We start from the raw sequence: 13,534 nt of genomic DNA on the forward strand, positions 1-13,534 counted from the left end.
TCTGCAGGGATATTGAGTTGTTCAGGTCATGTGAGCATGATCTAGTCTTAGACAAAGCTGCGCTTCAGCTAGTACTAGTTCAGTAACTGGGAGGGAGAGGAGCAGATGTTTTCCCTATCCAGCTCCCCTTGTAGTGCTGGTTTATTGCCACGTATCTAAGAACAGCCTTGGCATAGGCCTCTGGCATGGCAGCCTTGAAAGAACAAGTTGATTCCCCAGTCATTCTGACTTTTTACCATGCTCTAGGCATGGTCATCCCTCCATCTTCACCTGCACCCTGTTTATTTTGCAGTGGGATGACAGCATACAGCTGCAAATTTTAGGCAGGCCATATGGCAGAGGCAGACTTCTGTCAGGGAACTTGTGAGAGTATTGCCAAAGGCAATCAGTCCTTCAGTCAGAGAGCACTTCTCAAGATCACAGAATCACTATGGTCAGAAAGGACCTCTAAGATCATCGAGTCCCACCATTATCTAACTCTACCAGGCCACTTCTGCACCATAGCCCTGAACACCCCATCTAGACGGTTTTTAAGTACCTCCAGGGATGGTGATTCAACCACTTCCCTGGGAAGCCTGTTCCACTCTTTGATCACCCTTTTGGTGGAGGTTTTTTGTAATGTGTAACTTAAACCTCCCCTGGTGTAACTTAATACAATTTCCTCTTGTCCTCTCAGTTGCAGCATGTAAGAAGAGGCCAACACTGGCCTCCCTACAACCTTCTTTCAGGGAGTTGTAGAGAGCTGTAAGGTCTCCGCTCAGACTCCTCGTCTTCAGGCTAAACAACCCCAGTTCCCTCAGCTTCTCCTCATAGGGCTTATCCTCAAGACCCTTCACCAGCCTTGTTGCCCTTCTTTGCACCCTCTCTAGAACCTCAATGTCCTTCTTGTACCGTGGTGCCCAAAACTGAACGCAGTACTCGGGATGTGGCCTCAGCAGTGCTGAGTACAAGATGTAAGGTGCAAAAGCCTTGCAGCTGATATTCTTTTTGTCCTTTGGCTTCTGTAGAAGTTCAGTGCACCTTGTGTGTGGTGCATTAAGAAGAGGATGACCAGCAGATCGAGGGAGGTTCTCCTCCCTATCTACTCTGCTCTAGTGAACCACTTCTGGAATACTGTGTCCAGTTCTGGGCTCCCCAGTTCGAGAGAGGCAGGGAACTACTGGGGAGAGTCCAGTGCAGAGCTACAAAAATGATGAGGGGAATGGAGCATCTCTCTTACGAGGAAAGGCTGAGAGACCTGAGCCTGTTTAGCCTGGTGAAGACTGCGAGGGGATCTTACCAATACTTAAAAATATCTAAAGGGCAGGTGTCAGGAGGATGGGGCCAGTTTTTTTCAGCAGTGCCCAGTGATAGGAAGAGGGGCAATGGGCACCAACTAGAAGACAGGAAGTTCCTCCTAAACGCCAGGAAAACTTCTTTACTGCAAGAGTGATGAAACACTGGCACAGGTCACCCAGAGAGGTCATGGTGTCTCCTTCTTTGGAGACTCTCAAAACCTGCCTGGGTGCATTCCTGTGCAACCTGATCTAGAGGAACCTTCTTTAGCAGGAGGGTTGGACTAGGTGGTCTCTAGAGGTCCCTTCCAACCCCTACCATTCTGTGGTACTGGATCCCTTCCACTGGCAGGTGTTCATGAGTGAGATTTGGCTCCCAATTCCTTCTTTCCTTCTACCAACACCTCCTTTAGTTTTAACCTCTGTTTGACTACAGCGTGTCTCTAAAATAGTGACTAAGTAATTTGAAAAACTTTTGAATGCATTGTGATGCGCACACTGTTCTGAGCAGGAGTCCCATATGGTAGAATATCCTTTTGGAAAAGATGACACAATATGATAAGAGCATTGTAAGATATTGATTGATACTGTAAGATATAATTGACATAAGGGAAAAGGAGCAGTTCTTAAAATAAGACAGAATGCAGTGAATCTGGTAGTGCCAGCGATGTCCCAGGGCAGCACATACTGGAGGACTTGGAAAAGGCATCAGCAGGCCCTGTCGAGGTACATGATAAGATCCATGCAGTGCTCCCTGCACCTAATTAACAGCCACACTAGTGTGTAAGCCTAGATTTATCTTAATTTTGTGTTTGCTTTGCTGGTCCCCAGGAAACACAGCAGGAAGTAAATGGTCTTTTGAAAGAAACATGACTAATATTTTCTTGAAACTGACTCCATTTTAAACAACTAATGTCGAATGTAATATATCCAGCCACAAAATACACATTAAAATGGCAGAGTACTAAAAATACACGATGCCAAGTTTATGCCAAAAAACTGTAATAGCTTCTGAAAGAAAAATAATGGAAAATATCCCAATTCCATAACACGGAATAACAGTGTTGTCTGAAGATACCTCATAAGGATATAGAAAGTGTTTGCTAGTCTCTCGTCTTACTAAATTTTAAGTTCTCTGAATGATGGTTCTGTTCTGAGGTTCTTGCAAATCAAGATTAAACAAATGAAAACATGGACACCAGCAGCATCTCATCACAGATGAAATTCTGGTAGTCGGTCCACTTACATTTTTGTTTCTTGTTTGAGCACTTGAGGATATTTTGTGGTGTCTGCTTGTGTATCTGTTTGGGAGATCTGTGGATTTTTAAGGCGTTGCTTTTTTTATTATTATTTTCTGGCTCTGCTGCCGAGCACAGTTTGATTGGGGAGGAGAAGGAGAAGGGTCATGCCTCATAGTAAATGGAGAACAGTTCTCAACAAACCTGACTGGAAGTTACAGATGAGTTAGAGTAGAACATTCTTCTCCCTGTAGAATTACTAGTGAAACATTAAAAATAACTTAAATAGAAAAAGGTATAAAATATAGAAAATGTAAAAAACCTAAAACCCACTGAAAATCCCCATTTCTTCACATCAGAATTCAGCTCACAGGCACCAGAAACTTCCAAATTGCTCTTTTCCCTCTGTTCCACTGACGCCAAAAATATTAGAATCAAGTTAAGATCCCTGGATTGTAAATCAAGCATTGAGGCTTGGCTGCGGAAGAGAAATCTTATTTGAACATTAGCAGTCCACTGGTAACTCTGCCAGCTTTATTAATCTTATTTCACTTGTGACCTCAGACTTTCCATCTGAGTAAATCTTTATGAAATGCAGTCTCTCCCAATTGCTTTACCTTTTCAGTGAAGGAAATTCTGGTTTGCAAGGAGAAAAATGCTAAAAGCCTGTAACTTTTTTTTTTCTTCTGGACCTGTGATCCAGCCTAGTAACTAATCTCATAATCTAAAGGTTAAATAACTTCATTTTGATGTCCGGTATGAGTTTTTTTTTTTTTTCTTTGAGTAAGGCTTGTTTGGTAGGCAGGGGACAGTAGTGTTTAGCTAGAAGTGGTTTGTAATGATTTAATCAAGATAGGGTGTACCTTCTTCAAAGTGAATTGAATTGCACTGTCAAAGCAGACTGACTTCATTGTTTACAATATCATAGAGTAGAAAGAATTAAAAAATACCACAAAAAGTCCAGCTCTCTCCTGTCAGTCTGTAGCAATACATCAAAGAAATCATTTTGGGGACTGGAATGAAAATAAATAAAAATAAAAAGTTTACACGTACTTTTAAATAAAGAATCCGGAGTTCTGCAAGTATGGAAAGCTTCATCTGGACTAGTACTGCTAGACCTCTCACAAGTCACTAGTGCTTCTGAACCATTTCTGTAATGAGGAACAGTGATCCAGTTAGAGAGTCCTTGGAAACAATATTTGGGTGGGGGAGGGCGCCTTGGCTGACTGTAAACTGATGGAAAAAAATATAATTCCCTTAACTGTACACAAAGAGAATTTGATGGAGCTCCTGTTCCAGGAAGGGATCGCAATGTCAAGATCACTCTTGCGTGCTTGAAAGCCGCCTCTTGAAAGCAGAATCCAATCTTGTTGGCTACACACAGCAATCTCCCTCAGCCTCGTTACAGCCAAGCCTGAGGTTTTTTTCTGGAAGGATGTCAGGCGATGGGGATGGGGACTGGCTGATGGAAGGTTAGAGCTGCGGTGTGCTGAGCCTGATCCAGCTCTGACTAAATTGAGTGGGAGCAGGCTCAGCCCTTAAATGCAGGAAATATTTTATTGTGAACTATCTGCATGATAGCTGCCAGGTAGATCAATAAGGGCTTCCACTGCTTCCTGCTGCTCACCTTTGATGAGTGCTAGATTTATGACAAACCCACAAACTAAAGCCAGCTCATTTGGTCTGCCCTGACGGCAGCTGCTGCTGCAGATAAGACAGACTTTATTGCCTTAACTTGCTGGATAAGGAAAAAGAGTTATCTGCAGAAAGGTTAAGAAACACAACTTTTTTCGGGTCCCTCGCCAATGTAACTGTGTTTTCAGAAGAGCTTGCTCACAACGTGGCTTAGAGGAGGGAGGGAGGAAGGCTTGTTTATGTAAATATTAAAGAAAAATGAGTGAGGTTTATTTCAGAAAGAAGAAATTAGGTTTGTTTAGGATTAGCCCCGCATGTCAGGTCATCTGTGTATAAATCCAACCCAAAAATTTGCACAGTGGACGAAACACCTGGTGATGCTCTCAAGTATAGTCGGCTCTGGAGAACACGAGCGCCGGGCGTGGCTCTGGGTGGAGGCCTCGCAGCCCCCGTGGAGCAGCATGCCAGGAAGGACAGCAGCAGTGGCCTTCCAACGCTGACACCATCAAAAACCTTAGTTGCAGTTGTGGCACAAAACTGCTTCTGCTTCTCTTGAAGTCTGTTCTGCATAAAGGAAGTAGATTTTAGAAAGCAAGAAAATAAAGTGCTCTGCAACTTGTGTCAATTTGCAGTGTTGTGTGCTGGCACACGACGGGATGCAGCACGCTGAGTGGGTAAAAAGGAACGTTTTTCTCAAGACAGTGACAAAGTGTGGTAGTAACGCTAGGTTGCGTGTGTTGTTGCCATGGTTGAACTGGGAGTTAAAAAGCTCAAGCTTCACACCACATGCACCTCTCCAAGTCTGTGCTCGCTCCATGGCTTTATTTTTTGATCATTCCCTTCTCTCGGGTCACTGACTTGGAAAGGGAGATGTGTTGCGTTTTGTGAAGCCCTGCAGACTCCTTCAAGGTCAGTGCATGAGGCATACTTTAGAGATACAAAACGTTGAGGAGCAGGGAGAAGTGAAGGATTTTGAGGGCTGCTTCCTGTAAGGCTGCTGCCAGCCACCAGGCAGTGTCAGGACTGGTGTACGTACATGTTTGCTGAAATGGAGCTCATCATCTTCCTTGCTTCAAAAGGAGGGGGAAAATGTGCGTGGGAAGGGAGCGGGAAGGGATGGTAATGCTACCTCATTAAAAATAGATGGTGTCTTGTTTTATGCTGTTCATGTGGCATCTGTGGCTTGGTTTCTGCCCACAGGCTTACATGCAGCCCCACTTGCTGGGAAATGAGTTCACACATTTAGAGTTTCCACGGAGGGTGCAGCGCAAGGAAGTTGGAAAGAGGATGCTCTACCGTGACTTCAACATGACTGGCTGGTAAGACTGTGTCCTTCTCAGCATGGAGTCAGCCTTCTCCCTGGCCAGTGCCTGTTTTGTGAGTGTCTTTGATTAGTGTAAACTGCACCAAACGTGGAGGTGTACATCTGTGTACTGAAGGGAAAAGTATTCCCTTCTCTCAGGTGTATTTTTTCTTCTAGAAGTTAATGTTTTAGATAAGTTGACCTCCCTCCAGAGCCAGGACCTTGATTCTTTTTAATGTGTGAACACTCAAAGCGGAGCAGACACGTAAAGGGTAAGATGTGCCAGGGGATCTTCCTGAAAGCTAAACAACTTTCCTAACTTGGAAGCAGCTTTTTATGGAATCTGGATCAGTGGGTCATCATGCCTTTGCATACCGAGGAACGCCTGCAGAAGGGAAGAGCTGCCTCCCATACTCCAGTGCAGCTGACCCCTGATTTGGGTAACCCTTGAGGATTTGATTTAGAGGATAAAAGTTACAGCCAGCCAAAAATGAAAAGGCTTGAATGAACAGCATTTGCTTAATGAAGTGAAGACAGGAAGAATGATGAGCTTTTGTCTCTGGCTAAATGTGTTCATTGTTTTGTGTTGGTTCAAGAGGCTGCTTCTCAGACGATTCCCACTCACTTAGAGGAGCCCTAATCCATGCTGTTGTGGGCTCTGTGTGTCACCTATGAGAGCAAAGGCCCTATATATGCAAATGGTCTTCACTTCCATGCTGTTTGTTTTAGCATCCTTAGCAAATGTCCTTTCAGGAAGGGAAGGAATGTAGAGGGTTAAAAAGCCTGAATTCTTACAGGTTTGGAGACTTGGATGTTCACCTGCAACTATAATTCCACATGGTCTGATTTGTCCCATACTTCACAGACCATAAATATAATGATGTTTTAACAGCAGAATAATGATCTAACTTCAATATTATCTGCTATATTTGTGCGTAACATGTTAATCTGGGAATAGCTGTCATTGTCTATCATCTTGAACATCTGCTAGTAGAATATGTAGTCTCGCTCTGAGAATGATGACTTCACATTTTAAAAAGGCTACAGGCATGACCAAAAGAATAGGAACAGAATGAGAACATTGGATCAACTGAGGACTTAAACAACAAACCATTTGGAAGATCGTGAGATGCTCTCCCAGTTTCTGAAAAGGGAGTTTTCTTATTAAACTTCTGGATGTCTCTGAAGGCATCAGTAAAGAATAGCTTCATGTAGACTTCCAAAGGTTCACTGTCAAGATGTGAGATGCTGTTAGGGGAGGGAGGGACAAATGGCACACCAAACAACAAGACCCACTTCTAATTTGGGGGACACCTACAGAACTATTGTGGCCCAAGAACTTCCTGAGAGGAGGGTAAGAGCAGAGTTCTTTCATCATGATTGGAAGGCAAAGAGAGTTTCTCCAGGTTTGTGGGAGTTGTTTTGCATTTCCCCAGTTAGTTGGTGGTCTAGAAAGGAAATGAGTGTAGAATGGTTGCAGTTGTAGCATTGGCAGGTGACACCAAAACTCTTTTCCTAATAAACAAAAAGGGCCATGAGAAACTGCACAGAATTAAGTGATTTACATGAATAGGCATCATGATGATCAAATTTGGTTTTGGTAGGTACCAAGAGGAATGAAGAGGGGAAATAAACTATTTGTGCACACTAGAGGTTCCAAACAAACCTGATAGCCATGTCAAAAAGCTCAGAGGACATTCTGTTTACTGTGATGATTTTTTTTTTCTCTAGTTAAAATTGACAGAATGTTGGGATGCATACAGGGGAGGAATGGTTAAAAATTAAATTAAGACATAATTCTGTGCATCAGTTTGTACCTCATTTGTGAATCTGTGCATAGCGCTTCACCTCGTTCAAAATGGTTATTGCATAGCTAATATTGTTTGGCACTAGAAAAAGGATAAATAAGAAGGAACGAAAATGTAAAATGTAGAATAATGAGTAAAGTAGAAATGCTTGGTCAAGTCTAAACGGATGGCAGATTTGATTCAGTGTGTTGTTTTTCAGTACTGGTGTGTGAACTCTGTTAACTCTAGCATATGGCAGGGGGGCAAGGAGAGTTGATTTTCCCGCTGATTTTTCTGAATTTCCTGAGGTGTGGAACATATTTTGATCCGGTTACAGATTCTAATATGGTCAATGCAAAAATTGCCACCAGTTTAGTTCAAATATACCTAGATAGCTGTAAGTGGTTATTCCAGAATAAATACTTAAACTGTGACTTGAAAATTCAAATCTGAATTCACCTCAGTGTTGTCCCCAAAAGAGGTGGCCTGTGCCAAGCAAAAGCATGTGGAGACTGCAGTGAAGCTACCTCTCCCTGCTGTTCCTTTTAACTTCTGGCTGAAAGTGGAAAACGAGGGCTACATTTTTGTTCTGAATAAAAGAATCAGAATCTTTTAGCTGCTCCATATCTGGCAGCTAGTGCATCAGTCACCTCTTTGTTTTTTTGCCTCAGGACAATAAAATGGTGATGGAATTACTCCATCACCACACATTTATCTAAATCGGAGCCCTTCTAAATAAGGATCCATTTCTTTTTGTCCCAGGGAGTCTTGTTTTCCATCAAATTGTGTGCAGTGATATCCTAAGCAGATGAGAAGCAATCTGTTTCTATTTATCCAAAAGTCTGGGTCAATTTTAATGGTTGAGATTGTGGACAAGACATTAGATTTCCAGCTTGGTGGGCCTTCAGAGGTGATGGTTTGAGATAGCTGGTCTTTCATGGGGGTTGTTTGCCAATTCAGGGGTTTTACTTGTTTTCTTCTTCTTTCTAATTCCTGTATTTAACTGATGCACCAGGATGCAGCAGCCGAGGACATGTCTGTTCTCCATATGTTTCTAAGGACAGTATCTACCATAGAGAATAAATTAGCATATATATTCCTTTTCTAGAAAACGTCAGCTGGAGCTTTGGCCAGCCAGAGCTCGAGACACTAAAAACACTGCCAAACTTTCATCACTTACAATGCAGAAGATCAATTGCCTGAACCTTTTTTTTGGTCAGTGACTTCACTGTGTCTTGACACTTGTGTACATGTAGAGAAGTGAGGGTGATGTTAGGAAGAAACAGCCACTTTTACACTTAATTACTGAATCCTTCAGTGAGAAGGTGTAAAATTCTCTGCCCTGCTGTTTCCTCAGGAAAATGAACTGGTTTATTTTAAAATTCAGGACACTTTCTGTGTTTTCTGTTATAAGCTGTATGATTTTATTTTTTTTCCCCTTCGTTTTTACTCTTCTCCTGTGCTCTGAAGCTTTTCAGATTCTCAACAATGGTTTGGCTTGCCCAGCTTGTTTGGATTACAAAAGGTTATTGTCTTTGGGTCTGTCATATAATGCAATTGGCCTTTTTTTTGCTTTTTGATTTCTTTCTTTCTTTTTTTCTTTTTTTTTTTTTTTCATGTCAAGTTTCCACACTGGCTTTGTCTCAACAGCCCACAGTGGTAGCAGAGCTGCCAAGTTTCCCCACAGCATTAGAACAAGCACTGATCCAGCAAAGTGTACCGCATCGCTAGTCCAGACTGCCTGTAACTGCCTTGAGACCAGCCTTTCCCTTCTCCCCGCGGCTCCCCCACCCTTTCTTCTTTCTCTGCAGTGGCAGTTGGGATGAAAAATCCACTATATTGAATGTATCTAACATAAATCCCGTTTAGGTGGCAGCTGACCATGAGCTGCCCCTCCTGCACCATCGCCCCGTGCGTGCTGTGGTTGAGCAACCATTGCGAAACGCGTACTGTAGCTGGCAAGGCATCTTAAGAGCTGCGTCTCCTGCTGACCAAGCCTCCGAGCTGTCTCGAGCCGTAATTTGCTGGCAGACATCTGTGTTACTGACAGTCTTTCACAGCTGGGTCTCTGGGCTGGGGTTCTCTGGCCCATGGCTTGCAGAGGTTAAACTTGTACCGGAAAGAAGGTAGTTCTGGTGGCTATGACAAGTCCTGGCAACAGAAGCGTCAGAGAAGACTTGGTGACCACGTAAGCAAAGTGCTGCCAGTGCTACAACAGGGTGCGGGTAGCCTGAGGCAGGAATACGTGAGGGGGGAAAAAAGCAGGCCTGATTAAAACTGCTCCTTTGAAGGGCTGAAAAGAGTTAGTATTCTAAGTCTTCGGCTTTTATTTAAAAGTTAAGGTGTGTTTACTCAGGTTTTCTTTAGTCATGGCTAAATCTAGTGTGAACAGTTTTGAACTACTTTGCTCTGACTACATCTTAGACACTTTCCCAAAACCTGGCTTTCTGGCTTATTGTGCCTCTCACAGGCACAGTGGCTCCTTCCAGAGTTCCCTTCTCAGCCTCCCGCAGGGCTGGAGGAGCCGTCACAAGTGCTGCACTTAACCAAAAGCACCAGCAGGCACAACCAACTGGCGTCAGCTTTCGTGGTTTCAGAGTTGATTTCTTGCTGCTCCTTGGAACGCAAAGAGCGGCCTTTCTGCTCCTTGTGTTGAAGTGGAGTTCTACAAAGGTTTGTTCCCACATCACAGCGTTAGGTTTTTGGCTTAATTTTAGGGTGTCAAAAGAGCCCTAGATAACATGACCTGATTTGTGGGTGGCTTCCTTTTCCCTCCAGGAGCACGCAGGGTTGAGCTGCATCCCATCAAAAATGGTCTGGCCTGGTGTAGCACCCACCAGACGTCACAGGCTGCAGCCTCGGGCAGCAGCGAGCGGCACAATCGGGCGCTGCCTCTGAGCGCACCGTACACGCCGTGGCGGAGCCCTCACCAGCTCCACGTCTCTGCATCTGGCAAGGAGATGCTGTGGCACAGGGTCAGCCCCCCACCCAAGGGTCAGCCCCCCACCTGCAGGTCAGCCCGTGCTGGGGAATCATCTGCCTGCGTGATTTATTCCAAACCAGGGGGCTGGTGCCCTGGGGCAAGCACTAAGCAAAACCCATTTTATTCTAGAGTCAATATTGTCCACTGCCTGGAAAGCCGCCAGCCTGCTCTGTGCTCGCCCTTTTCTTTCCAACGGGGAATGTCTTTCAGCCTCTAAGCATCTGATTAAAAAAGCAACTTCACTTTTCAAGCCGTTTTATTTTGTTTGGGATGGATGCCTTTTGCTTTCATTGTGCAGCCTGCCTTGCCGTCTGCGGTTCAGACTCCGGCTCACAAAACCCAGGCTCTCATTAATCACTTATTGGGGATCCAGAATGCCCCGGTGAGAGCCAACATGCATGTTTTGCTTGGTAACGCGCAAGCCCATTTGAACAAATCTTGCCAACGTGGCCACTGTCTAATTCTTTACTGCTGGGCTGGGTGTCCTTTGGCGGCATGCTCAGGTAGCCTGCCCGAGGAGCGCCTGAGCAGCTTGAGAAATGCCACAGAAATGCTTTATGGAGCAGGCGCCCGCTCTGCGCCCCCTTTAATATAAATTGATTTATTGAATCAAGTGCAGAAGCCCTGCTACAGAAACCTCAGGCTATATTCTCTGGAGAACCACCTAATAAAACAGCCCCAACTGACACTCCTCATTAGCTTTTCCACCGATCCCAAGGCAGTATTTAAAGTGACAGTGTCCCTCTTTTCGTCCTGAATTTATCTGCTGGCTAATGCCGGTGGGTCTAATTAGCTGAGCATTATTAGTCTTATTCAGATAAGCCGCATTTCCTAACAGCTTGATTCCAACTTGTAAAAAGTAATTGGAAGTCTGCAAACCCTGTGCTGTAACCTGCTTGATTGCGCCTTTTAGCCAAATTCATGTAATTTACAAAAAGTCATCCTTTCCCCCCCCCCCTTTTTTTAATTGAGCTTTTTTGTCTAGCAAAACCTTCTGTGCTTCTCCTGTGGAAATCCTGGCCGTGTTGTTGTGTTCGAGACCTCAGCCATATCCTTTGTACGATCGCCAGGGAGAGATCAAATTTTAATTTCATAATTACTTCACAAGAAAGCAGCCTTTTCCCCAGTCATGCCTGGTATTAATTTCCTCCCAGCAACTTACATTTTCATAATTTAATGATTATGGGCCACCTTTGCAGAGCTGGGCCATTCTGGGGAAGAGAGAGAGAGAGAGACAGGACATCATTCTTGCAGCAGGAACTGATCTACAGCCACTCGCCTTGCTTTTGGGATCTTTGCTCGTGTCTCTCCTCGCGAAGCAGCCGGGAGCGGGCCGGGGTGTGCCTCTGGGGTGCACACAAGCAGAGCAGCTTGCTGGGTTGTTCCTGGGCGTCCGGGGCACAGCTCGGCGGTGATGAATGGCTGTTTGCAATGTGCATGTTATGCATCTTTTTGAGATTTGCAGCTCTCGCCGCAGGAGCGGCGGGAGGTGAGGGCTGACCTGCTGCGTGCAGCATGTCTCCTGACAGTGACGGATGGCTCCCTTTTCCCCAAGCGTGCACATGCCACAGGAGCTGAGCCAGTGTCTTTGGGGCAAGAGAAGGCAGAAACAAGAAAGTCATTGCGCTGCAACAAAAGAGAAAACTTAAGTCTGGGGTGAAGCTCTTTGTAAATGGCTTCTCTGGCCAAGTAAGCATGACAGGCATGAGGTGGGTCCGAGTCACGTCCTGGAGGAGCAGCTCCTTCTGGAAGCAGCGTGTCTAAGGCCTGGCCCTGCGCGGCCACGCGTCTCCGCTTGGGCCGTGCCTTGGCACAAGGTCAGGTGCCCCATCTGCAAGGGAAACAAAGGGCTCCCGGTCTGTTTTATCAGAAAGAAACTAAACTGAAACGAGATAATCTTCAGTCTGATATCCCAAGCAAAAACAACGCTTCCTCCTCTCTTTCCCCACTGCTGCTTTCTTTGGCTTCCACAGATGCACAAATCTGACAGCCTCCTCTGGCTCCCTAGGAAGTCCTCTTTCTTTCCGTTGGCACCCAGGATTAACATACAGCTCTGCCCCTGGCTGAGGAGGCCCCTTTGCTCCCTGGAGGAGTTTCCAGCACTACTGTGGGATGGTGAGGTCTCTGCTTGCTGTGTCTCAGTGCCTGCCCCATTCTATGCTACAGCAATCTTTTCCAGAAGGGTTTGCTTCATGTTTCCTCCTTAGCAGCAATCTCCTTTCTTTCCAGAGGATTCCAGTTAGCAAGTGTGTAGCAGGCACTGCAAGGTTAACATGCAGTCTTTTTCCCACCTGCCTCACCACATCCTTTTAACAAGACGTACAGAAAAATGTGAATTTACTAATCGTTTTTGTGTCCATCACAGTGCATTAAGCCCATAGGGTGTCAACAAGCCACTTCCCTTACCTCTCTGTCTCCAGGGAAAATTGCAGACAAACCTTCCTGTTTGCCTTTTAAAAGGAGAAGAGATGAAGTAAATTTTAAGAAGTGCTCAGGACAACAAATTCACTGGGGAAAAAAAGACTTGGCCTGGTGAGACTGTTGCAGAACATGCATCCACTTGAAGTGCAGCTGCAGTATCTACACACAAGTTTCTGTCACTCAGTACTGGAAGCTCAGCCAGTCCAAGCAGTGAATGAAAGTGCTCAGAATACACTTGCTCTGTCCCTCCCAGCCTCCTGAGCATAAAAGCAGCAAGGGAGAGTGTTTATAAATCCCACCGGTTCTTTTTTTTTCCTGACCTGTCATTTCTTGGGGCAAAGACCTCTCAAGATCCTTGGCCACCCTCTCCCTGACTTTTCCTCCACCACTTTCTTTTAATGCTCCGTGAGAGGTAAGTGGACTGAAAAAACAGCCACATTCTAGGAAGTGCCTGAGAGAAGATGCTAGTTCTTGAATCTTTTAAATGGGCTGTCCAGGATGGATAGAGTTTGTTTTGCTTAGGAATTACTTCTACAAGGTTATGTGATGGTGGGTGATACATCCTCTCCAAAGTCCATTGTAGGACTGTACATAGCAGTGACGGCTCCCTGGAGGTCCAGAGCTCATGTACCACCCTGATTTGACCAACCCAGCGATTGTATGTGTGAATAAGTCATGCTGAAATACTTGCATTTTCTCTTTTTTTTTTTTTTTTAAATATGTAGATGGCTAGACAGAAGTGGGATTTACAGAATTAAGTATTACACAGTTTCAAGTTCAGAAGAAGGGGTTTCTGAATTTTCTGGGGAAAATGCATGTTTTAAAACTTGTATGTTTTCATCTTTACCTGAAAGAAACCCTAAGAGGGTATCTTGGTTCAGAGGAGATCTTTC

The 13,534-nt window shown here is 44.8% G+C and overlaps 1 protein-coding gene across 1 annotated transcript in view; it reads left to right on the forward strand.

The window, feature by feature from the left end:
- Positions 1-13,534, forward strand: part of PPM1H (protein phosphatase, Mg2+/Mn2+ dependent, 1H) — a gene marked incomplete at its 5' end in the record, with an annotated part of 50,757 nt that overhangs the window by 17,498 nt on the left and 19,725 nt on the right. The window contains one exon of the mRNA XM_008942146.1: positions 5,348-5,466. Coding sequence (XP_008940394.1) covers positions 5,348-5,466 — 119 coding nt within the window. The remainder of the gene's footprint in view (positions 1-5,347; positions 5,467-13,534) is intronic.

This window comes from Merops nubicus, unplaced genomic scaffold (genome assembly GCF_000691845.1).
Source record: "Merops nubicus isolate BGI_N331 unplaced genomic scaffold, ASM69184v1 scaffold6896, whole genome shotgun sequence".
NCBI classification, from domain to species: domain Eukaryota; kingdom Metazoa; phylum Chordata; class Aves; order Coraciiformes; family Meropidae; genus Merops; species Merops nubicus.